Below are 22832 nucleotides of genomic sequence, written 5' to 3' on the forward strand. Positions count from 1 at the left end.
CTTTAGTAACTATCAAATATATTTTTTTTTTTTTTCAAATATGAGTCTAAAAGGAACTAACCTTATAGCTTCCATCAGTATTTTAAAAGAAAAAAAATTGCTTCGGGTAAACAATGTCTAAGATACTTGTCCTAGGTGATTGTTTTTAAAGGTTAAAACCTTCTGTTGATTATTCTCAAAACATACTTCTTACAGAATCGCATTTCTTTAAAAATATATATGTATCTTTTTGAAATTATGACTTAATATACTTTTGGGAAGCCCTTAAGTAATTAGAAAAGAATGGGAGACAGCTCATGTCTTTAAAGACAAGGAACAAAAAAAAAAGTCCTACACAAGCTCACACTGGATCTTTTTGTTCTCAGCTTTGATTGTGAGATGAGTGCAGTGAAGAATGTTTTGAGAATTAAATATATTTAGAAATAAAAGATATGGCTTCTTTCCCAAGCAGTTAAAGATGAGGCAGACAAGAAAGAAAATAATCTGGTGCAGTTTTTTTAGGTAACAATAGACATGGACACCTCCTCTGCTATCTGCAGTGAGTGTCTTTTGAATGCTTACCTAAATTTCTTCCAGTGAACCTCTATTGCACCCCAAGGTGAGATTACATGATAGTCATACAGACAACTCATCAGGATTTTTTCTCCTAACTCACTTTTAAATAAGTCAAGAAGATAGAATCCAGGTGAATTTTGGGATGATAAATGAAGAGACTACTAATATGAATACAGTTAGTCTCTTGGAGTTCCTTATACATTATAGTAGCTCTTCAGAGGATGAAAATTCTTGATGAGTTGCTGCATGAAGAATTTGTCCCATAGGTGATGGTGTGCCGATTGAATTCCATGTTGTTGTTAAAAATAAATATCTATACACTTAATATGTTCTGCTGTTTAGATGCCCAACCTACAGAATCTGAAAAGGAAATTTATAATCAGGTGAATGTAGTGTTAAAGGATGCAGAAGGAATACTGGAAGACTTGCAGTCATATAGAGGAGCTGGCCATGAAATACGAGAGGTGAGCTAGAATGTTACAATTGTGCACAACCTGTGGTTGTTCTTTGTCTGATCCTAACCAAATACTGCTGGGGTTTAACTTTGCTTGCAGGAGCTCTTTTGGCAGAGCATGTTGTCTATTAAAATCACTGTCTTGAATTTCTGCTCTGGAATGTTTCTTTTTAACAGCGAAACAGATGTTGCTTGTTTCAGTCATATTAATCCGCATATGTAATAGCAAATGATGTTTCTCAGAGTTTTTGGGGTGTTTTTGTTATTGATTTTTCTCTGTGTTCCCACATAAGCTCTTGAGTTAACAGTGAATTTGGAAAGAGCGTGGTGGGACTACAGTGCAATACTGGGTAGTGTTGACATCCTCTTGTATAGTAACTGGAGAAGCCTGGTTTGGTAATCCTACCACAAAAGGCATCTCATTTTCAATCCCTTTTAATTGGCTTTTATTTACTAAAGTACATGTTTGGAACAGAAGCAAAGTTCCTGTACAGAACATCACTCCATTTTTCCTTTGTTTAATAAAGGGTGGAATAAATATTCTCCCAGCCCCTTTTCTTTGCTCCTCACATGCAGCAATGGGGGCTCTTTAGCTCAGAAGGAAGGAGTTACTCACTGTAACATACCCTTAAGAAATAGTATTAGGGAGGAGTCTCTGTTTACTCCATAGCAATTTGAGATACTCAAAACCATTCAGCTTTGAGAGCTTTTCTCTCTTCGGAATTGATAAGGTAGGTTTAAGAGGGATAACTGTGTCACACAAAACCCTTAGGAGGAGAGATAGCTTACTTGTTCTTCAAGGACGGAGCGTGTTCAGGGACAGGCTGAAGGATCAGGAATGTGTGTCTGCAGCTGCCATGGATGTAGGAGAGATCCTCCTCTGGGAGGAGGTAGACACGGCAGGAAGAAAACTCTCTAGGACCAGAGAGGAGTCTGCTGCAAGCCACAGCCCACTGTTGACTGAAACAGTTCCTGCAATCAAGAACTTGATGGTGAAAATGCTGCAGGAGAGTTATGAGCATTTTTATTTCTGTTTCTTAGTATATTTTCAATTGCTAACTGGAGAGGTTGAATTTAAGGTATTATATGTCTGTGAAGTTCACTGTGAAGATGAAGTCTATAAATATATCCCTCAAAGCTGTGGTGTAGTCCGTGTCTTGGTGGTGCTTTGTGTTGTTGATTAAGCTTAAATGTTCCTACTGTAATAGCCTGAATTTCACAGCAATTTTTTTTCTTTGCAAATTTGGGAATTAGTGATAGATACCAACATGAAAATGAGGCTTTGATCACTAATTTTTTTTTGCTTGGAGTAAGCACAGTAAAGTTGTTAATTTTAATTAAGTAGATCTAGTTATGTAAATTTTCTTACCTGAGTAACTTGATTTTTAACCATTTCTTTATACTCTCTCCAAGTTGTTTTCCTATTCAGGATGCTTACTTTCAACACAATTTTTTAGACCTTTTTGGAGCAGACATGGGTTAGTACATGCTTGTCTCTAAACTGAAAACTTTCTAGTAGGTAGATTTTTAATTATTAGCTTTTCAAACAATTGTCCTGCATAGGTGTTCTGGTTTTTTGTGTTTTGTTGTTTGGGGTTGTTTTGTCAGCAGCACATCAGTTATTCGCAATCTAAGCATACTTTTCTCCTCTCTTTTTCTAATTTAAGGCAATACAGCATCCAAATGATGAGAAGCTGCAAGAGAAAGCATGGGGTGCAGTTGTTCCACTAGTAGGCAAACTAAAGAAATTCTATGAATTTTCTCAAAGACTAGGTAAGTGGAAAGGTGTTAACTTGGGGTTTTTTGTCTTCATTAATCAGTATATTTGGCATATTCAGGTGTGATCACATCTAGGTCAATTCCTATGTGGAAAAGAGCTCTTATTGCACAGGTTCCTTCCATACGCTGGATGACAGCTAACTTGCTTCAGTGGATACGTGAGAGGAGAGAGGGAATGGGATCATCCTTGTTACTCTTCCTCTACTCCTTTAATATCTCCTTTAATAAGGAAAGTAGTAACCAGCTGATTAACTGGAAGTTAGTAGACTAAATAATCAGGAATTAATTCTGTCTGTGTTTCTGATACCAAGAGTACTTAAAAGCAACTGTTATTCCTCCCTGAACACCAGAAATAATTTGCTATGTGGAAATGCCTGATCTTGGTTTTGTACACATGCAGTACTTGAGATGGTGCTTCATGCCTCTTCTGAAACCCACTGATGTGGTGGCTATGCTGATAAAATATATGAGACTTGTTTTTTACCAGCTTTCTGTTGTTATCTCACTTTCAATCAAATTTATTAACGTAGCTTGTAAAAAACATGTTTAAAACATGAAAACTTTTTGCAGGCAAGTTCTGTTTTATAAAATGGATTTGTTTCTCAAGGAGATGAATGGGAAGCTGGATTATAAATTTATCTTAAATAAGGCATGACTTCTGCTTACAGCTATGTGCCTCTTGAATTCTGTGTTGTCCTAAAGGCTGAAGTCTACTAACGCAGATTAGTGAAATATGTTGCACAAATGTTGCAGACAAAGCTTGAGTAAAACTTTTCAAGAAGTTTTTTTTGTGGCTGTCAGTGCTGATGAGACCTGGTCTGTACCGCAATTTGTCTGTAAATTTGACAGCAGTTTACACGTAGATAAGCAATTCATCAAGTCCCTTTATTATTAATCACCATGTATGTTGGCAGCTGTATATTTTAGGTCTAGCATGCAGAATATCAGCCAATATTGATACAAGAAGCAGGTGCAGTTGTAAGTTGCAAGCTCCTCTCCTGTTGTTGCAGAGGCAGGACTGCGGGGCCTGCTGGGAGCCCTGACGAGCACCCCATATTCCCCAACACAGCACCTGGAGCGAGAGCAGGCTCTTGCTAAGCAGTTTGCAGAAATTCTTCACTTTACACTCCGATTTGATGAGCTCAAGGTAAGAGCTTGCAATCAGAAGGGCTAGAAAAAGAAGCCAAGTCTGTTTACTAAAGCAATCTGGGTTGTGTTTTTTTCTGGAATAGAGTGTTCAGTGGATACTCAAGTATCCAATATGCTTGGCTTGCTCTTGTGACCTAGAGTTAGATTGAACTGGAAAGCAGATGAAATATCATATTAGCTTTAGGCACTTGTTGTATTTCAGTTCACATTAATCATGTTTCTTCACCCAAATTTGGCATATCTCTTGGGTTAATGCTGCTGCTTTTAGCTTGTGCACACCCATAGTTCAGCTACTTTCTTGCTAATGTGCAAAGAAGGAAGCTGAAATGATAACTAATTTGCTGGTCTGATTCTTGGAGTCAAATTAGCAAAGCAACTTTTTTCAACCTACTAATTTCCAACTTGTATTTAGAAGACTGCTCCTTTTCTCATTTCTGTCAGAGCTTGTTCTGAATCTGAGAAACCAGAAAGCTTTATGCTGCTCTTACCAGCTCCCAACAGATCACAGGCCTTTTTGTTTCACTTCAGGAAGTTGAATATTTTCTTGTTGGGTGTATTATATTTTATGAAAACTTGTCCTTACTTTTCTTAAATTTCTCACAACTCTTTTGCTTCCATATCTACATAGATGACAAATCCTGCTATTCAGAATGACTTCAGCTACTATAGGAGAACTCTGAGCCGTATGAGGATTAACAATGTCCCAGTAGGTAACCCTTGGATAAGATGTAATGTAGTCTTCTGTTACCACCTCTCTTCTCCATGTACAGAACAGCTAAACCCTTTCTTCTTTTTTTTAGGCAGAGGGAGAAAATGAAGTAAATAACGAGTTGGCAAACAGAATGTCTTTATTTTATGCTGAAGCGACGCCAATGTTGAAAACCTTAAGTGATGCCACAACAAAGTTTGTGTCAGAGGTAAGGGTATAAATTTATGGCTTGGATAATGTGCTTCAGAGCACTGCAGGGCCAGACATAATGGGCAACACAACCTTCACCAGGCCTAATCTGGCATCTAGAAATAAAACTTGGGGTTTGAAGCCTCAAGAAATGTAATGTGTCTTTCCCAGATGCTGTAGAGTTAGGGACTCCAGACAGGCACTTTGTGTATGCATCCCCAAAAGTTGATGGGTAGTGTCACATCAGTAGTGATGGCTTTCCTCAAACAGGGAGGTGGGACTGGTAAGTATTTTGCCTACAATGTGGTGGTGGTGGTTTAGAACAGAAATTTTGGAAAACTGAAAGGGAAACATTTTTATTCTCTCTGTTTGAAATAGGGAATGGAATTGAAATGTAGCTTCCTCTTCTCCTTCCTAAGATTCTTTTGTTGCACCGTGTAAAGTCAAGTATACTACATTATTGCAAAAGGGAGAAGGAACCTGAACTGGAAAAGTATTTCAACATTTTAACACATCCCTATTTATCCTTGACTACATATATAAATATTGGTTGTAAAATCCAGTCACTACAAGTACTGAGCATACCTTCTCGTTACTGTGGTGATTTTTGGCTGATCATTTTTGTGCAAAGAATGCTCACTATTTCTTAGTAGAAAATAATTGTACATCACATGATCAATGCCAAGTTACATCTGTCTTTTAATGTTCTTTTTTTCCTGAGTTCTGCTTTATGCTTGAAATGCTTTAAGAAAACTGTCCTCTTATTTTGCATTTATTTGTTATGGTTGTCTGCCACAATTTTAAATTTTACTATTACAGGAGATGAATATATTTGGCTATAGAAATTTTTCTTTGAAGGAGCAGGTTAGATGATTTCTTCAAAACTTTCCAAAAGTCAGTTATGTCAAGGGTGTAGTTCCTTGACTGTAAACAAGCAGGCAAAACCCATGTGGTAGCCTTTGCTCTATAAACTGTTAATCTTTATGTTAGCATTGAAAAAAAGTGCAAGGACAACCTGACTTACCATAGTTGCGTTGATATTTTTAATTGCTCCACATTGCTATGCCAGTACATAATTGATTTGACTTAGGTTTGTAGTATAATATTTCACAGTAATTGAAATGTGGAAACTGTTAACCTTCTTCTGCAGAATAAAAATTTACCGATAGAGAATACAACAGATTGCTTAAGCACCATGGCGAGCGTGTGCAGGGTCATGCTGGAAACCCCGTGAGTACAAACACTGCTTGGGCTGGGTGTGAGTCACCTCTCTGTTTCAGACCTGACTTGTGATGCATGAAAGAAATATAATTGGAGTAATTAGGGACTTTTCCTGATGTTTCCTTTTTACCAGCCTAGTTGCTTACTTTAACATGAAACCACCTTGTCTCATTTTGCCAGCCACACAAATCATGCGGTCTACTTTTCTGAACATATTAATATTTAAAAATAGAATGGCTATGGAAGCTAGACAACCTCTTGGCACTCTTTATAAGTGGTTTTCTCATGTATAATTCAGAGAAATAGACTATTTGAGCATGATTGCCCAGGGCCTCCTGAAAGAGGGGCTGAGGGCAATGCTCTGGGTGGTGTGTCCTTGCTGACTGGCCTGGCTGATGGCTCTAACAAAATGACAGTGCTTCTCTCAGGGGAATTACAGGGAACTTCCAGGCATGAAAGAAGTCAGTTGTCTTTTGTACATTTGAGAGGCACTAGGAGTATGACTGAAGTCAGACTAATCCTTGATTATTTTTTTAATCTGTTTCTTCTGTGTTCTAAATAGTTTTCTATTGGTAAAATTACTGGGGCATGAGCTATGTCTTTTTAAATAAGTTTCCATCCAAATACCACAGGACATTTGTTTTGGAGTACATTAAGAGCTACAAGTATTTGTACAGTCACTCTTCTTAGGAATGGACTGTTCCATTTAAAAAAGCAGTTAAAGGTTGTCCATCAGCCTGCATATTTTTTTTATTTTTTTTTTTTCCCTAAATCAGAAGTTTGGGTGTGTATTAGATAGAAAGTGGCAGGGAAAAGTGTAGGAAGCACCAGAGACAAAGTTAATATGTATTGTTTTAATCATTTTTATCCCTGAAAAAACCCAAATAGTGTAGAAGTAGGATCCTGTTTTAAGCTTGAGAATTGTCATTAATCTTCATGCAACTTTCTAAACAATCATTTGACTTTTGGCAGGTTATTGAAAGGAATAAGGAAAACTTCCATAAGTTTGGGGCTGGTGGATTTTGTTGGGCTTGTTTGTTTTTTCTCTGAAGATTTGTAGTAGAATTTTTCTCTTCAATCTTAATTTGGGTGTTACTAGTATGTACTGTTATCTTGTGTTTCATAGATAATAAGCTGTGTTTTTAAATTCCAGTGAATATAGAAGCAGGTTTACAAATGAGGAAACAGTATCATTCTGTCTGAGGGTAATGGTGGGTGTCATCATACTCTATGACCACGTGCATCCGGTGGGCGCTTTTGCCAAAACTTCAAAAATTGATGTAAGTTTACTGTTGCTAAATAATCTCCTGAGTATTTAAATTGTGTGTAGGCTCCTTTTCTGTCTTGCAGGTTCTAGTAGCAGATGTATACACTGGGTTGGTGCTGAACGCGTAGCTGTGAGCAAAAATATATATTTAAGTAGTGAGAAACACAAACTAGACCTTCAGATATGTAAGTGGGTCATGAAAAATCTGTTCTTATGTAATTCAGGTAGTGTCTAGAAATATTTGTAAGCTGTGGTTGTCTTGAAAGATCCAGGTCAGAGGGTAACAATGGCCCCTGGATTGTTCCTCACTGACTGGTGAATAGCTCAGTTCACCATCCCCACCACACTTTGAGTTTCTGACTTTTTACTGTTGCTTGATAGTAAGCCTGTGGAATACATGCTGTTATTGTGTGTGCTTTTGTGGTTATTTAAAAGGGAGTAATACCCCATTGTATTAACTACAGTTGGTCTTAATTTCACTGGCTGAATGTAATAATTCTTAATGGATTTATGATAAACTTGTATTTTTGCTCACAGTTCCATTATTTTTTAAGGGTGATAAAGCAGAGCTTGAAAGTTGCATCTGCAAAACTTATCAGAATGATTTGGGTTTGGAAGGGACCTTAAAGATCATCCAGTTCCAGACCCCTTGCCATGGGCAGGGACAGCTTCCACTAGACCAGGTTGCTTAAGGCCCTGTCCAACCTCATCTTGAACACTTCCAGGGATGAGGCAGTTCCGTCATTCTCTCTCATCACTAAATGCACTTGTAAAATGTCTCTTTCCAGCTCTCTTGTAGCCCCCTTTAGGAACTGGAAGTTGCTCTGAGGTTTCCCCAGATTATTCTTCAGGCTGAACAGCCCCAATTCTCTCAGCCTTTCCTCACAGGAGAGCTGCTCCAGCCCTCTGATAATCTTCATGAACCTCCTCTGGACTCTCTCTGGCACGGCCATGCCATTTTTCTGCTGGTGACACCAGAGCTGGGTGCAGGTGTGGTCTTACAAGAGCAGAGCAGAGGTAGAGAGTCACCTCCCTTGCTGTGCTGGCCATGTTTCTTTTGCTGCAGCCCAGGACAGTGTTGGCTTTCTTGGCTGCCAGAGCACTTTGCTGGGTCATGTTGAACTTCTCATCCAACAACACCCCCAAGCCCTTTGCCTCAGGGCTGCTCCCGGTCCATTCTCTGCCCAGCCTGTGTTTGTGCTTGGATGCCTTGTTCCAGTTGCAGGACCTTGCACTTGGAGTTGTTGAGCTTCATGAGTTTCACAGGTCCCACCTCTCCAGCCTCTCCAAGGTCCCTCTGAATGCCTTCCCTCCCCTCCAGATGTCGCCCACACCACACAGCTTGGTGTTATCAGCAAAGTTGCTGAGGATGCACTTGATGCAGCTTCTTAAGTAGCTAAGCCAGTCTGTGATAGGAAGATGTAGTACTGAAAGCTTAATTCCTTTCTAGTATCCAGAACATGTCTTTACTCTGCTGCTATTTTTAAATACTTATTTTTGATCTTTGACATACTGAATAGAAAACATTCCTGTAAACTCAGAAGGTATTAGCCTGGAAAAAACTGTAATTTTTTTAACTCCTAGATGAAAGGATGCATCAAAGTTCTTAAAGACCAGCCTCCTAACAGTGTAGAAGGCCTTCTAAATGCTCTCAGGTACTCCTTTTTGTTTCTTGGGGTTTTTTTTTTAATGCTTTGGTGTGAGTTTTTTATGAATTGTCCAGGGCATTTTCTTTATAACAAAGTATTAAGTGACTGTTACAGGGAAAGGTGAATGTAATTATTGCAGGATTTTCTTCTAATGTATCTTGAGACAGGGATGTATGAAGAAACTTCTGTATTTTAACAGGGCTGTGAATTTGCAGGTTTTTTTCCATGCATGCAGGTTAAGAATGAGTCAGTATGGCACGGTAAGTAACTAGAAATTGTTCCTCTTCAGAAAGAAGTAAAGGTATGAGTCTGTGCTGTAGAATAGACGAGACAAGAATTTGCCACATTAATTGGAGAGATAAAGAAAAATGATTAATTCAGTATATTAATCTAAAACCTGTTAATTTGGGTTGTAAAGCTGTATCTACAGTCAGTCATGTGATCATTGTGTGGGTGTCCAGCATAGGAGAAGTGGCAAAAAGTGCAAAAATGTGATAGGCAAATGAAGTCTTTATCTTTTCCTTACTTGGAAAAGTATTATTACTTAGGTAACAAATAATTGTAAGCTAGGTGTTGCTACTCATGCACTTGCTTGGAATGTGGAAGCTTTAGTTTGTCTTGTCTGAAATTGTGCAGTTGTGATTTGTTTTCCTTATCTGTAGTGAAGATGCTTTAATTTCATTTGCCCTCATTTTATTTTTTGTGTCATGATGTGGTAAGAAGTTAAATAATGTTTATTATTATTGTAGATGGGTTCTTTTGCAAAGTTGTTTCAGATTATTAGTTAAAATTTTTAAAAATCCATGCCTAATTTGAAACTTCATGTTATTATTTCCATGCTAAAATGATCGTCTCTGAACTTCATAACATGATCAGTCTTTGAGATGGTGATCAGTAAAAACACAGAGGGAAAATGCTGCATTAGCATTTATTTCTGACTCATTTATTGTGGTTGCAGCTACCATGATCACCAGTCCTTACTAGTAATCCATTTTTCCCATCATTGTTGACACTACAAAAGTTGATGGAAGGTGTAGTTCAGGTGCGTGCTGCACTGAGCAGTGACACGTAACTTCGGGTTAATTACACCACTCACTTTGTGGTTAGCAGTGTGAATCCAGTCCATGCTCTCAAGCTGTGCTTTCCCTGCTCCAACCCTTTCCATGCCTGGACACTGTAACAGTCCTGCCTTTGTACATTTGATTACTCTCTGGGTAGGATATTTAAATCTTTTCTAAACCGTGTTAGGAATCTTTTGGAAGAGATGCAGGGGTGAGCTGCTATGTGCTCATGTGATGAAAACAAGTTTGAGATGTCATCGTGACAAATTAGGTCCAAATCTAAATCTTTGATTCTGGAGGAGTGAGAAGTCCTTGTGTTTTCCCAAGAGACAGATAATGTGTTTCAGAAACAAATGGAAGGTGGTATGGCTTTTGGAGGGAAATCAGCTCTTTGTAATTGCAAATTCATCTGAGTATTGTAATCATGTTCAGCTTTTTCACGTGGGCAGCATACCAAGTGCAGTAACTTTTCAGGATTTCAGAAAACCTTAGGCTGCTTATATGTTGAAAGTATAAATTACCAAAAAGTGCTGAAATCCACAGTATTATTAACTTTGAAACTAAAAAGTCATTATATATTTATCAAGTGAACAAGTGAAATAGTACTGCAGTTGTGGATAACAATGAAAGTGCTAATTTAACATGTTAAATTACAAAGTAAGTTTTATTTCCTTTTAGATTAGTTAGGAAGGAAGATCAGGGAAATTAATCATACAAAAAGCCTGCAGTGAGGATATCTTATAAAAATAGAGATAACTAAGTTTTTTTATAGTGATTTAAAAGTGTGCTATTATCCTAAGAGAATTTTGAAAAGGAAAGGAGCTGAAATAAGCACATGTGTATGCTCTTCAGTTTTAGCAGCAGTCACTTAACTAAGCAGGAAATTAGGATGAAAAGTGATTAAATCCATTGTCATTGAGGGATTCTAGAAAGATTTGGTCACTGGAAATTATGAAGAGTTTCTCAAGCTGTCTTATTTGAAGATGTTTCCTGTGGGCAGAGCCCTCAGTCTGATGTCACAGGTGGTACTGTGAGCTTACTATGAAAGCCAATGTCTAGCTGAGGCTTATTTTGAGCCCCCCTTGGTGCAAGGCTGCTAGGTTATAGTTCTGATTAGTAATATCACTTTCTGATCAGAATGTCTGACTTGGGTTCTCAGTGACCATGGAGTGGGTGATGATCCATGGCTGAGGGTTTTGCTCTGGTATGGTCAGGTTGAGCCATAAAATAAGAAATAACATATTTGTAAGCTAAAGTGCAATAGCATTTATGCTCATCTTGACTTTATTTCTGTGTTTAGGTACACAACAAAGCATTTGAATGATGAGACTACCTCCAAGCAAATTAAATCCATGTTGCAATAACAATTACCTGGAATTCGCACCTGCTGTAGACAGTATTCTGCAATGACTGAGATGCACAGATTTTTTTTTTTTTAGTGATTGCAACTACTATCTCGTTCATTCTTGCTTTTTATTTTTTCTCTTCCTGTTTACCCTTTTTTTTAATCACTTTCTTGTACCTAAGTAAGCTCAGACTTCTTTTCTGTGCCAAATCAATGAAAATTATCAGTTCTGGAAAGTATTTCTACTTTTCAGAATAGCCATCCTAAGTGGCAGCTAATTATGCGTTGCATTTGGATTTCTCTGTACTGGGGAAAGATTTGTGACTTGAACTAAATATTTTTAAACTTGTGGTTTTTTTCTTTTTTTGAAAAACTAATATTTAATATTGCTTCTTCTGCATGGCAAGACTGCCTACTTCTGCTATTTAAAAATCCCTTGATGACTTCATTTTCTATTGCAGCTTATTTTCATGTGCAACCATGAGGAAACTAAAAGCAGATTTGTTTAAATTAACTGTGTTTGTACAAAATGGTACCCAACACAAAAGTTTTTTTAAATGAGTAAAAACTGTTTTGTTTAAAAGTTACGTTTGCATTTTGACTCATTTTTGTAAGGATGTATGTTGTATGTTTAACCTTTAATAACTAACGTTAAACTGTGGTGTGTGCGTAGCAAAATTACGTATGCATGTTCATGTCAAATGATTGGCTGTGGATAAGATAATAAAATCAGCTTTCATTTTTCTAAGTGTGGTTTGATTTACCAGTATTTTGAGTGAGATGTCTTCGTGCTCTTTGGATTTTTACAAAAAAATAAATTTATAAATTTTATATAGTGAAAACTCTGCTGTTTCATTACCAGTAACCTAATCCACTGATTTAAGCCTAGTGTGTTTTAGGGTTCTTGCTCTCCACTCTGTGCTGCTTCCCTCTCCCTGAGAATTATTACTCAGGTAGGGTTGGTGGTGAGGAACTTGGTGCAATCCATATAGATCCCAGTGGATGTTGCTGAAGAACCTGCATCTGGGCTACCCATGCTGCCTCCTCAGTACAGCCATCAGAAACGACTCTGCACTTTGGGCTCTTTCCATACCAGTGGTGGGGAGATGAACTCCCCTCTCTCTGTACTGCTGGATCTAGGATGGATCTAGGTATTTGTACTGTGTAAAATCTGAATAATCACAGCATACTGAATAATGTCTCTTCTTAGGGTAACAAATTATAGCAACATGTTGGTGAAGAAATTAAAGCCTTTTTGGGAGGGAAAGGATTGAAGGGGAAAAGTTACAGCCCTTCCAAAGGACCGTGGCAGGTTGGAGAGATGGGCAGAGAGCTGTCTGAAATTCAGCACAGGCAAATACAAGGTCCTGCACCTGGGAGGAACAACCCTGGGCACCAGCACAGGCTGGGGACTGACCTGCTGGAGAGCAGCTCTGTGGAGAAGGACCTGGGGGACAGGAGCTCTCCATGGGCCAGCAGTGCCCTGCGGGCCAAGGCCTGCGCTGTCCTGGGGGGCATTAGGAGCACTGCCAGCAGGTCAGGGAAGTGACTCTGTCCCTCTACTCAGACCTGTGTGGCCTCACCTGGAGTGATGTCTCCAGTTCTGGGCTCCTCAGGACAAGGCAGACATGGAGCTCCTGGAGTGGGTCCAGTGTAGGGACAGGAGATTGTCTCTTACAAGGAAAGGCTGAGGGCCCTGGGCCTGTTCAGCCTAGAGAAGAGAAAACTGAGAGGGGACCTCATCAGTGTCTGTCAGAATCTGTAGGGAGGTGTCAGAGGATGGACCAGACTCTGCTCTTGGGCAGAAACTGATGCCCAGGAAGTTCAACCTGAATATGAGGAAGAACAACTTTTGCTATGCAATGACCAAGCACTAGCACAGATTGCCCAGAGAGGGTGTGGAGTCCCCCTCACTGGAGATACTCAAGAACTGTTTGGACACAATCCTGTGCCATGTGCTATGGGATGACCCTGCTTGAGCAGAGAGTTTGGACCAGATGTCCCACAGTGGTCCCTTCCAGCCTTACCCACTCTGGGATTCTGTGAGAAAAGGAATTGAGAATAACTGGAAAACTCTGAGAAATTACCCATTTTACACTGATGAGGAAGCATTAGTGCTTCTCGTGTGGGGCACCGTTGTGATTATGCCTAACATGAGTTGTCAGTGTTCTGGGAAGGAGACTTGAAACCTCCAGGCAAGTGTGAGTCCCTCAGCTTTATTTGGTGGACAAGTAATGTTTCGTAACTTTGCATATGCTGGCTCCAGGTAGAATGTATCAGTGTGACCATGCTTGAGTTCCTATGGATATTCCTTCTGCACCATCAAGAAGTGTTTTCCTTTCTATCTTTTCTTTGTTTTGAAAAATTGTGAATCATGACACTTGAAGATTTTGGAGGCAGTTCAGGTGTGTACTGTGGGTATCTGTATGTGCATCTCTCTTAGGGCAAGACATTTTTTTCTTTCCAGCCAAAGATGCTTAGCCAGGGTCTTGGTCACAGAGAAACCAGCTCATGTGCTTTGTTGGCCACAGGAATAAAATACTCTTGCTTTGACATGACACTACTCTAGTCCTTTTGACAATATCACAGTTGAATCAAGCTGAGGAAAGACAAAATTGGATTTGTTTGGGGTTTTTAAAAAGGAAAAAAAAATCTTTCCCAAACTAATGTAAATGCTACAAACTCTATATTAAACTGACCCTTCTGCAGAGCTCTGAAAGGGAAACTGTCCTCATCAGTTCATCACCCTGAAGAGGAAATAATAATGTAGTGTCAGCCTTGTTGCTGCAAATACAGTTAAGGAATAATAATCCCAGGATGAGCAAATCATGCTCTTTCCAGTATCACTTTTTGTAAGTAAAGCTTTCTAAAGGAAATCTAATTTACAGAGAATGGGTTTGAAGCACAACTTGTGTATTTGACAGTTTTCACTTATGATTTTATTGAAAAACACTTGAAACAGTAAATCAGTCCTGAGTGCTGTTGTGGGAGAACCAGCCATACAGCAGATTTCCTCTTTGTCTTGCCTCAGTGGCTGCTGACTAAAACAGCACAATTTCTTCAGCTGACTGTTTTGGATAGATCTTCCTTTCTGCTGCCCTGACAGCATCTTTGCTTTTAAACATTGTTGTTCTTGTGGTCTGAGAATAATTGGAGCTTTCCTTTTTTCCCTCTGGCATTTGTGTTTTGCAGTTTCTCTGTGTACGCAGCTGGGACGGGAGATTAGAGCTGGCTTGCCTTGGAGTTGGCTGGCCCACTGCTCCACAAGCTTCCCCACGTATGAGCTTTCCAAGAAAACAGGCTCTTCCAGTGCACCAGGCATCAGCTGTTTGCAGTTTTGAGCTGAAACTGCTGTGTGCTCCTGCTCAAGCTTTGGTGCTGGCTCCTTGCAAAACCACACTTTAATCTTGCCTGCTGCATTTTATCTGTGCTGATGGACAGGAGAGCAGCTGGCAGGCCCAGCACAAAGTATGGGTCACTGAACAGCCTCTATGAAAGTTTGGGGGGGAAATTCGCACTGTTTGGAAGCGCCACCCTGTTGTGTGTGATAACCTGTAATTTTGGGGGGCTGGGCTGGGGAGTGCTGAATGGTTAAAATAGATGCTGTGCTCAAATGAGCCACCCTCCCTGTGCTGTGAGCTTGTGTCACCAGCCTGTAGCTGTTGTGGATGAAAGGCCTTCTCCTCATGATGCTGTGTCTCTGAGTGTAAACACTATTTCTCCTTTCTTACGAGCCTCAGGTTCCACAGATGGGTCTCTGGATAAAACATCCCCAGTGTGTATGATGTGTGTCACAGACAGTGCAGAGGCTGCATGGCTGACACTGTGCACCACCCCCAAGCTCTGGAATGTTGCTGCAGTTCTTTAGTACCAGCCTGCTTGAGTGATGTTGATTTCAGTTCCTTAAATTTCACTTTAAATTATGGAAATGTCTCTCCTAAAAAAAGTGACTTTCCTGTCCATGTTTTCTGTTAATAAACCACATCAGGATTTCACTTTGCCAGAAATGCTGCCTGTTTCAGTGTAGTTTTATTGTGATTTGAACAGATCTGGAGAGAAGGACCCTGAAATGGCCTTGTTTCTTGTGGACTTGGAGCATTCCTGTGCAAACATCTCATTCTGGATGAACTGTCCTCTGGCTGCTTTCTCCTGGCTGGCACAGCCAATGCCAGCATGTCTTTTGCAGCAGGGATGTGATTACTCTTCAGACTGCTGCTCTACTTGAAAGCTGCTCATCTTCCTGTTCTTTGGGTTTGCTAAGCTTGGTGTTGTCTTTCTGTCCCTGCAAAGACTTAGACTGGTGAAATAACTAGCAAGGAGTAGTTAAGGCAGTTGCTGTGAGTTTGTAGCTAGTTGTGGAATTTGAGGTGTAGGAAGTTCACTGTGATGTTCCTGGGTGCTGCAAACACATGTAGTCACAAGTCCTGGTGGATGTTGGAAGCATCCTTGAGAGTGCCTTTTTTGGCTGCAGTGGTGGAATTGCTGATTTCTCAAAATCTTGAGAAATAACTTTGTAAAGCAGCTTCATTTGTCAAAACAGAAAACTAGTTCTAAATTACCAAGCTGTTTGCTCTTTCTTGCCCTTTTGGACTTCTCCGAGCCTGAGTTTTTTGAAGAATTATACTGGGCTTCTCCCAGGCTTATACAGGGATACCATGTGCTGCAGAAAGATGTCAGATACATCTGACACTGCTGAATCACTTGAACCCTTGGATGTTTTATTATGTGGATTCACTGTTGTAATTATTTTACCAGCAAATGCTCGAGTGCATGGTAGGCTGGTAACAAGTTACACAGACTTGGTGTGTCGTGAACATGCTTCCTGAGGTTGCCATTTTATGTGAGTGGTCCTGGAGCTCCCAGGGCCACACTTACTTGCAGGCTCTCCTCAGTTGCCGTGCTCAGTCATGTCTGTTTTACAGCTGCAGCTTCACCCAAGACAGACCCTTTGTCTTCCTTTTGAAAGCATTCATCTTACCTGTCTTACATATGGAAATGTGTTGATGCTGTCAGTTATCTTCCATGTGCTTCTGAGGAATTATTGAGGACAGGTCTTAGAAGGGCTCCTGAGACATCAGTTTGTGCAAGAGGAGTTGGAGAACTTCAGGTGTATTTGTCTTCTCTGCCTCAGCAGTGTGCTGTGAACTGCAGCAGTCTGCTACCCCCTGCAGGCTCCTGCCCCAGGGCCCTGCCTTCCCTGCTCGTGCTTGAGCCCTGTCCCAGAGCCAGCATGTTACTGCAGGGATCAGAGGTGTCCAGGAGTTGAGGTGAGGAGTTACAAGCACCTGGTGACCATGATGATGAAGTGAGATATAGGAGTGCTGTGCCCTGTCCTGGTTCCTGCTGCGGGGTTCCCTCGTTAGAGGTGGCAAATTCTTGTTGATCCCAAGGTCTCCAGAGGAGTGTTTCTCTGCATTCTCCCCTTCCTTGCCATTCAGGGTGTAGCACTGGTGTCCCCATCCTCAGAAGCAGGGAGAGCTCCTGCTGCAGGTGACAGAGGTGACTTCCGTGGTCATGGTAGTCTAAGACAACCCCATGTCAGAACTGGTCTGGCAAGAACATGTATCTGGCCTGATACATGGCCTGACCCATCTCTTCCTTGGATGTTGGCAAGGAAACAACTGAGCTGCTTATTTTATCCTTCCTCCCTGTGTTCCTGCATTATGTGATTTCCCATGTGCCTATTATGTCAAAGTGATGCTTTAACATTGGCCAAATGATGGGCCAACTTAGGCAAAGGAGTATGTGCACACATCCAGCTCATCCACTGGTCTGGAAACACACCCATCATGTGAAGGGGCATGTGAGATGTGTCCAAGTGCAGGGCAGAGAGAGATGAGCTGTTGCAGTATAAAACTGATGTCCCCATAACCAGCTGTGTGACCCCTGATCAGTATTGGTGCAATTAAACAGTGTGGGAGTGCATACTGGAACATGTGATCTTAAGTAATGTGGCCATCCTAACTGTGCTCTCTCTGGCTTTAAAGCAGGTTTAAAGCAGATTTAAAGCAGATGGCTTTAAAGCCTTTATCATCTTTAGTACCCTTACTGTTATTTTTAAGGTGATAGACTCTACATTCAGTACTGTACATCTTTGAAATGACTTGTAGTGCTTGAGAGTGAAATGTCCCTTGGAGGCCCAGGCTAGAGATGCTTTCTTTTTGTGGCAGCTGATTGACTGTTCTGGCTCGAAGAGTGATGACTTAATGCCATTGGAAGGAAAGTTGGCTGATGTCACAAGGAGTTTCTTAACACTTGTCTTACGCTAACGTAAACATGTTGCAAGAGAAGTGTAAGAGGGTGGCTCCTTAGAGACATTTAATCTGGATTGAATAAAGGGTATGAGGTGTCCATTAGGAAATGTTACTGCACTGAAGTGTCCCAGAAGTTTGCACTGGAAATTATGTTTATGAGGTGTTCCTGCATAGGCAATTTGAGGTGTCAAAATCCAGAAGTTGGGAAGCATTGGACCAAAACATCCTCCACAGAGCATCAATAATAAATGAAAATATAACTTTGGCTGGAGTTGCAGAAAGCTTTCTTCTGTATTGTATAAATCAAAAACTGCTCCCAGGAAAGCTGCTGCATGTTGGGATAGAGAAGGTAACCATCCTGAAGATGGCAGTGATGCTCTTCTCAAACAAGCCCTATTTACTGGCTGAGTGCCGCTGTTCTTTGAGAGCGACTGTCCCGCCTGCAAACTCTCCCTCCTATAAATTACTGCAATATTGCTTTTCCCTTCAAAGACTCAGTGATCCATTGCTCTCTTTATTTCTCTCCCCATTTTGACACATTAACACAACTTGCTTCATGCTCTGGCTTTGCAAATGAGGAGCAATTGAAGCAGGAGCGTAATTGCATGTCTGCTCTCAAGGAGGGAATGCGTTTCAAAACAGAACAGTCCCGGACTCCCAAAGTTGTGCCTCTGCTGATCTGAAAGTCTCTAAAGGATTTTGAAATATGCTGTTAATCAAAAGCTAATTAAACATTTGAATTAGTTTTTACTGTGTGTTTTGTTATAGCAGGCTCTCTCTAGGTTCTTGTCATGGGAAGCACAGCAGGAGCGTTTCAGTCAGGTGCTTAGCTGAAGGACACTCAGCCTCACAGGCACCATCGTCTTCAGTGTCTGTCCCTCTTCACCTAGAGCAGGGAGAGCTGTCTCTTGTCTGGGAGGCTTTGGGAATGATGCTGTTCACAGTTCATCAGCTGCTTCCCTCCAGCTGAATGTTGCTTCATACTTGGCCAGCTCACGGCCCCTCCCATGCTTTGGATTCATATTTACCCTTCAAGTCTGAGTCCTGGTCTCTGCAGCCCCAAATAGCTCCCCAGCAATGGGATGTTTCATCTGGGGTTTGGATCTGGAAATCCTTAAAAGGAAGATCCAAAGTGAGAACAAGCCCACCCCATCTGCTCAGGGGATAGATTTCTTCTGCAGTCTAGGGAAGCTGGAGATCAGACCATGGGAAATTTCTGTGGTCAGAACCTAGATCAGCATTTGGAGTTATTACTGTAAAGTGCTCTGTGCATCTGTGTGTGTAGCTCTCTCTCATCACCTCCTGTGCCACTCTTGTGAGGTTACAATTAAACCTTTGCTGTAGGTAAGGGAGGAGCTGATACTGGGCACTGCAGGGATTTCTTTAGCCTGCTACATCTCCCTCCCACCCCTTGGCTGGGGCTTTTGCTGGATTCTTCCCCAAAACTGTTTGGTGATTTTGTTTTGTTTTGTGTTTCAAATAATGTCCATAATAACAGCCACAGCTTGAGACTACATACAATGCAGAAATTTCTGGGGTCAGTTGAGCCTGAGGCTGGGAATATCGCACACTCAATTTCTCCTGTAAAGGAAGAGGAGCTCTCTGAATCTTCACTGCATTTTCAGGTCTGAGCAAGCAGCCAAGGCTGTGCTGAGGCGTCCAGAGAGTGACTCTGAGGGGCTGTGTAAGGGGATCGGAATTTGGTCAGTCTGCGCCGCTTCCTCCTCAGCAAGGCGTTGGAGATGGAGGGCTGCTGGAGCCAAGCGCTGGGTTTTGGGGACACACTGAGGAGTGGCAGGGGCAGCAGACAGCCTGAGCCCCTCTTCAGACACAGCCTGATGCTCTGATAAACCACACAATGCCTGAGCATCAGGGAGCAAGGCTCTGAACCTAAAACAATGTGTGACCAAGTCACCGATGAGATTTGAGACACCCTTTTTAAGGAGATTTTTGTGCAAGGAAAACAGATAAACTGATAGGCACAGTGTAGGCTGTAAATGGGGAAAGCAGACAAATTTATATTGCCTGAGTTTCTAGGGGTGCTAATCGAGCTGTATTTCTTCTTCAGGAGTGATTTGGCCACTCAGCAGTTCTGTCACCTACTCTAATCAACAGCCTGTTGCCTGAAATGCCCATTTCTCAGCAGGCACACAACATCAGTGCTTGCTGAACATCAGGTTTCAAGAAAGAGATTTGAATTTGGGCCAGGAGGAAGGGCTTGTAACTCTTTAGTAACATCACTGGAAAGATCAAAACCAATCAGGATGCAGAGCAAATCCTGCCTCCCACCCCAGCAGTGTCTTAGTGCTGCTGACCATTAGGTGCCATCTCACAGAGGAGGAGTTTTTCAGGAAAATGCACAAAAATAATCTGAATTTTTCATAGGGAATCTCACATAGTGAACACCAAATGGGCTGCCCAGGATTGGTGTTGCTAGATTTGCCAACTCCCACAGGAATCACCTTCCTCTCACTTTTTTATTTTGCTGTCTGAACGCAGCATGGGAAGCTCATTAGGTTGGCTCAGCCTGAGTGCAAGTGCTGCAATGGAGTGTGTTGTGTTGCATGGTCTGTACCAAAGTCAGACCATTGCTTCCAGCATTCCAGCTCATGAGGGGTGTGCCCAGCCCCAGCTGGCTGGCACCACTGCTTTGGAGATCGTGGCATGTCACAGCGGCACTGTCAATGTGTCAGTGCTGCCACTACGCCCTTGTCTGTTGGTCATGGCACTGCCTGGAGTGCTTTGTTTGCCATGCTTTGATCAGTTCCATGGGCTTGGCAGATCCTAAAGAAACCTGTTTTCTCCTCCAGTTCAGCTGTGTCTCAGCAGGGCCCCAGAAGGAACCCCAGCAGGAGCCCCAACAGGCACATTTGACTGCGCACCTCTGCTGAGGTTCGCTGCTCTCTGTATTGGTGCTGCCTGACCTGCACAGCTTGGGTATTTCTGTACCTCCCTCTCACAGAAAGAACACTTCCACCCTTGGTGAGGCAGTGGCCTGCAGCTTGTGGGGGGCTCTCACTAGTCCAAAATGCTGCTTGTTGCTGGACCAGCACTGGCTGCTCCAGCACATCTGTCCTGGCACCTGCCCTGTGTGCTGCTTTATCACAGAGTTATAGAATTGTTTGGGTTGGAAGGGACCTGCCTCAACCACCTTGCCCCTTCTACTAGACCAGGTTGCTCAGAGCCCTCTTCAGCCTGGTCCTGAACACCTCCAGGGCTGGGGAGTCCACAAGCTCTCTGGCCACCTCTCTGCATACCTGTGGCGTTCCTCAGCTTGTACCTTTTCCAGAGTTGTGGGGGGAAAGATTGCTGGTCTTGAGCTTGTAATACCCAAGAAATCACTAGGTGGTGTAGACAGAAGTTTGTGGTTTACCATCAAATTCCTTTGGTGACCTGCTACAGCAAAAGAACACACTTTTGGACAAGAGGTGAAACCATCCTGTGTTGAGGTTGTGGATGTGAGGACCATGACCAACCTTCACAGCTGTAAGGAGCATCTTTTGGCCATCTGTATAAAACCAAAACCAGCTGTTTCCACAATAAAGCACTCCCCACGTTCCTGCCTTGGCAGGCTGAAAGCAAAAGGGGCTGTAACCTGGGCACACACAGTGATGTAATGTCATGACTCGTTTGCATTGAGGGATCCAGGCAAAGCTGGAGAGCTCTTGCTTTGGCAGTTACAAAATGGGTGGTGAAAATTAGTTGGGGGGTGGGGAAAAACCCAAAAAATAAATGAATCCAACACTATAGAGGGGAAAGAGAAGTAAAGCAGACTGGACATTAATAATTAAACTTCCAGAGAATTGAATAGATCATATTGTATATCAATGAGTCCTGTGGTCTTCCATATTGCTTTATACAGTTGACCTATAAAAGTATTTAAGCTTGGGTCTCCTGCAATGGGAAACTCTTTTCTCATTCTATCTTTCTTATATGCTAGAAAAACACTTTAATATAGTTTTTAGCACCCAATTTGTATATTTATGTGTGTGTGTATATTTATATGTGCATATATAAAATCCAGATATTTGTAATGGACAAGGTATTAATTACAGTTCCTGGGAGAAAAAAAAAAAAAGGTAGCTATGGTAATGTTTTTCCTGTAACAAAACATCTGGGTTTAGATAAAAATATATTTCTATAATTACTGTAGAAAATCAAATGTTTGCAGCAAGCAAAGTATAAGTTACAATTGCTTTTCTAGGAATTTAGGAGCTGCTAAGCTCTCTCAGACCTGCAAGCCTTCTAGCCTAGGATTTTGACAATGACCAGAACACGGCAGACCAAGGGTGTTCCAAGAAACCCTGCAACAAGCAGTTAGGTTATCCCTTATCTCAGAAAACTTTCCATTCCTCCCCTTCCCTCTGTAATTAGAGGTTAGCTAATGCCTCTCAAATCATGCGAGTTTACATCTTTCCTGAGACTTCATTTCAAAAATAACATCAAATATTTACTGCTATAACTGGTCATGCTCGTTACTCATCAAAATGTCTAATCGTGGTTGGAGTCTTGCTAGGGCTTTGTTATCTTTCAGCTTCATCCCATTTTCCTTCTGCATGATAATCTAAGGACCGGTGAGAGCTGTAAAATGACCAAATAAAGAATGGTAAGTTTGTGGAAATTACTGGAAAACAACAGTTTTTTCTCTATACAGTTTTTCCATTTCATGTAATGTTCTGTTGGAGAAGCTAAAAAGCACAACAGTGCAACATTTTGGGTTGTTTTCCATCCTGCTAACTCTGTGTTGGTGGCAATATTCTGGGCATGTTGCCCAGAGGTGGCCCTTTCTGATGGGAGCTGCAGTGTGCTGCTGGCTCAGAGCCACCTCAGGTGCTGGGGTTCAAGACCTCGTCTGGACCAGCCCCCTCCTCATCCTCCTCACGTGCCGAGGGTGGTTCTTGAGGGCAGAGCTGCAGCTATTGCCCTGCAGAGAGCAGACAAGGGGCCACTGGCACGGAGCTGTTTGGGCATGGTGTGCTGGGGAACCTGTGCCATCTGAGGCAGGTAAGTTGTGCCAGTATGGACACAGATGTGGTCCTTGTGGGTGACACAGCCACCTTTGGCATAGAGGGGAAGCAGAGTCAGACACAGAATTCAGCTTCATGGGGATGCTGGACATCCAGTGGGCTGGACACTGGTGTGCTTGGGGATATGTCTCCAGTCAGTTACCCAAATATCATCCTTGTGCTGAAATGTGGCA

At 41.7% G+C, this 22832-nt stretch overlaps 1 protein-coding gene across 7 annotated transcripts in view; it reads left to right on the plus strand.

Annotated features, from left to right (window-relative positions):
- The window catches only part of CYRIB (CYFIP related Rac1 interactor B), a 97151-nt gene extending 84942 nt beyond the window's left edge, over window positions 1-12209 (plus strand). For 6 of the 7 annotated variants that reach the window (XM_014253501.2, XM_014253510.2, XM_014253516.2 and 3 more), the window contains 9 exons: window positions 898-1019; window positions 2677-2782; window positions 3799-3935; window positions 4566-4643; window positions 4738-4854; window positions 5986-6065; window positions 7210-7336; window positions 8908-8978; window positions 11334-12209. In XM_014253501.2, coding sequence (XP_014108976.1) covers window positions 898-1019; window positions 2677-2782; window positions 3799-3935; window positions 4566-4643; window positions 4738-4854; window positions 5986-6065; window positions 7210-7336; window positions 8908-8978; window positions 11334-11397 — 902 coding nt within the window. In that variant the 3' untranslated portion in view covers window positions 11398-12209. Of the gene's footprint in view, window positions 1-897; window positions 1020-2069; window positions 2089-2676; window positions 2783-3798; window positions 3936-4565; window positions 4644-4737; window positions 4855-5985; window positions 6066-7209; window positions 7337-8907; window positions 8979-11333 lie in introns of those variants that run through there. The other variant, XM_088060673.1, reaches the window with a different exon arrangement.
- The last annotated feature ends 10623 nt before the right edge of the window (window positions 12210-22832 follow it).

The sequence above is a fragment of the Pseudopodoces humilis genome, chromosome 1 (genome assembly GCF_049639895.1).
Source record: "Pseudopodoces humilis isolate 2021_Gansu_Grassland_sample_001 chromosome 1, ASM4963989v1, whole genome shotgun sequence".
In the NCBI taxonomy this organism is placed as follows: Eukaryota; Metazoa; Chordata; class Aves; order Passeriformes; family Paridae; genus Pseudopodoces; species Pseudopodoces humilis.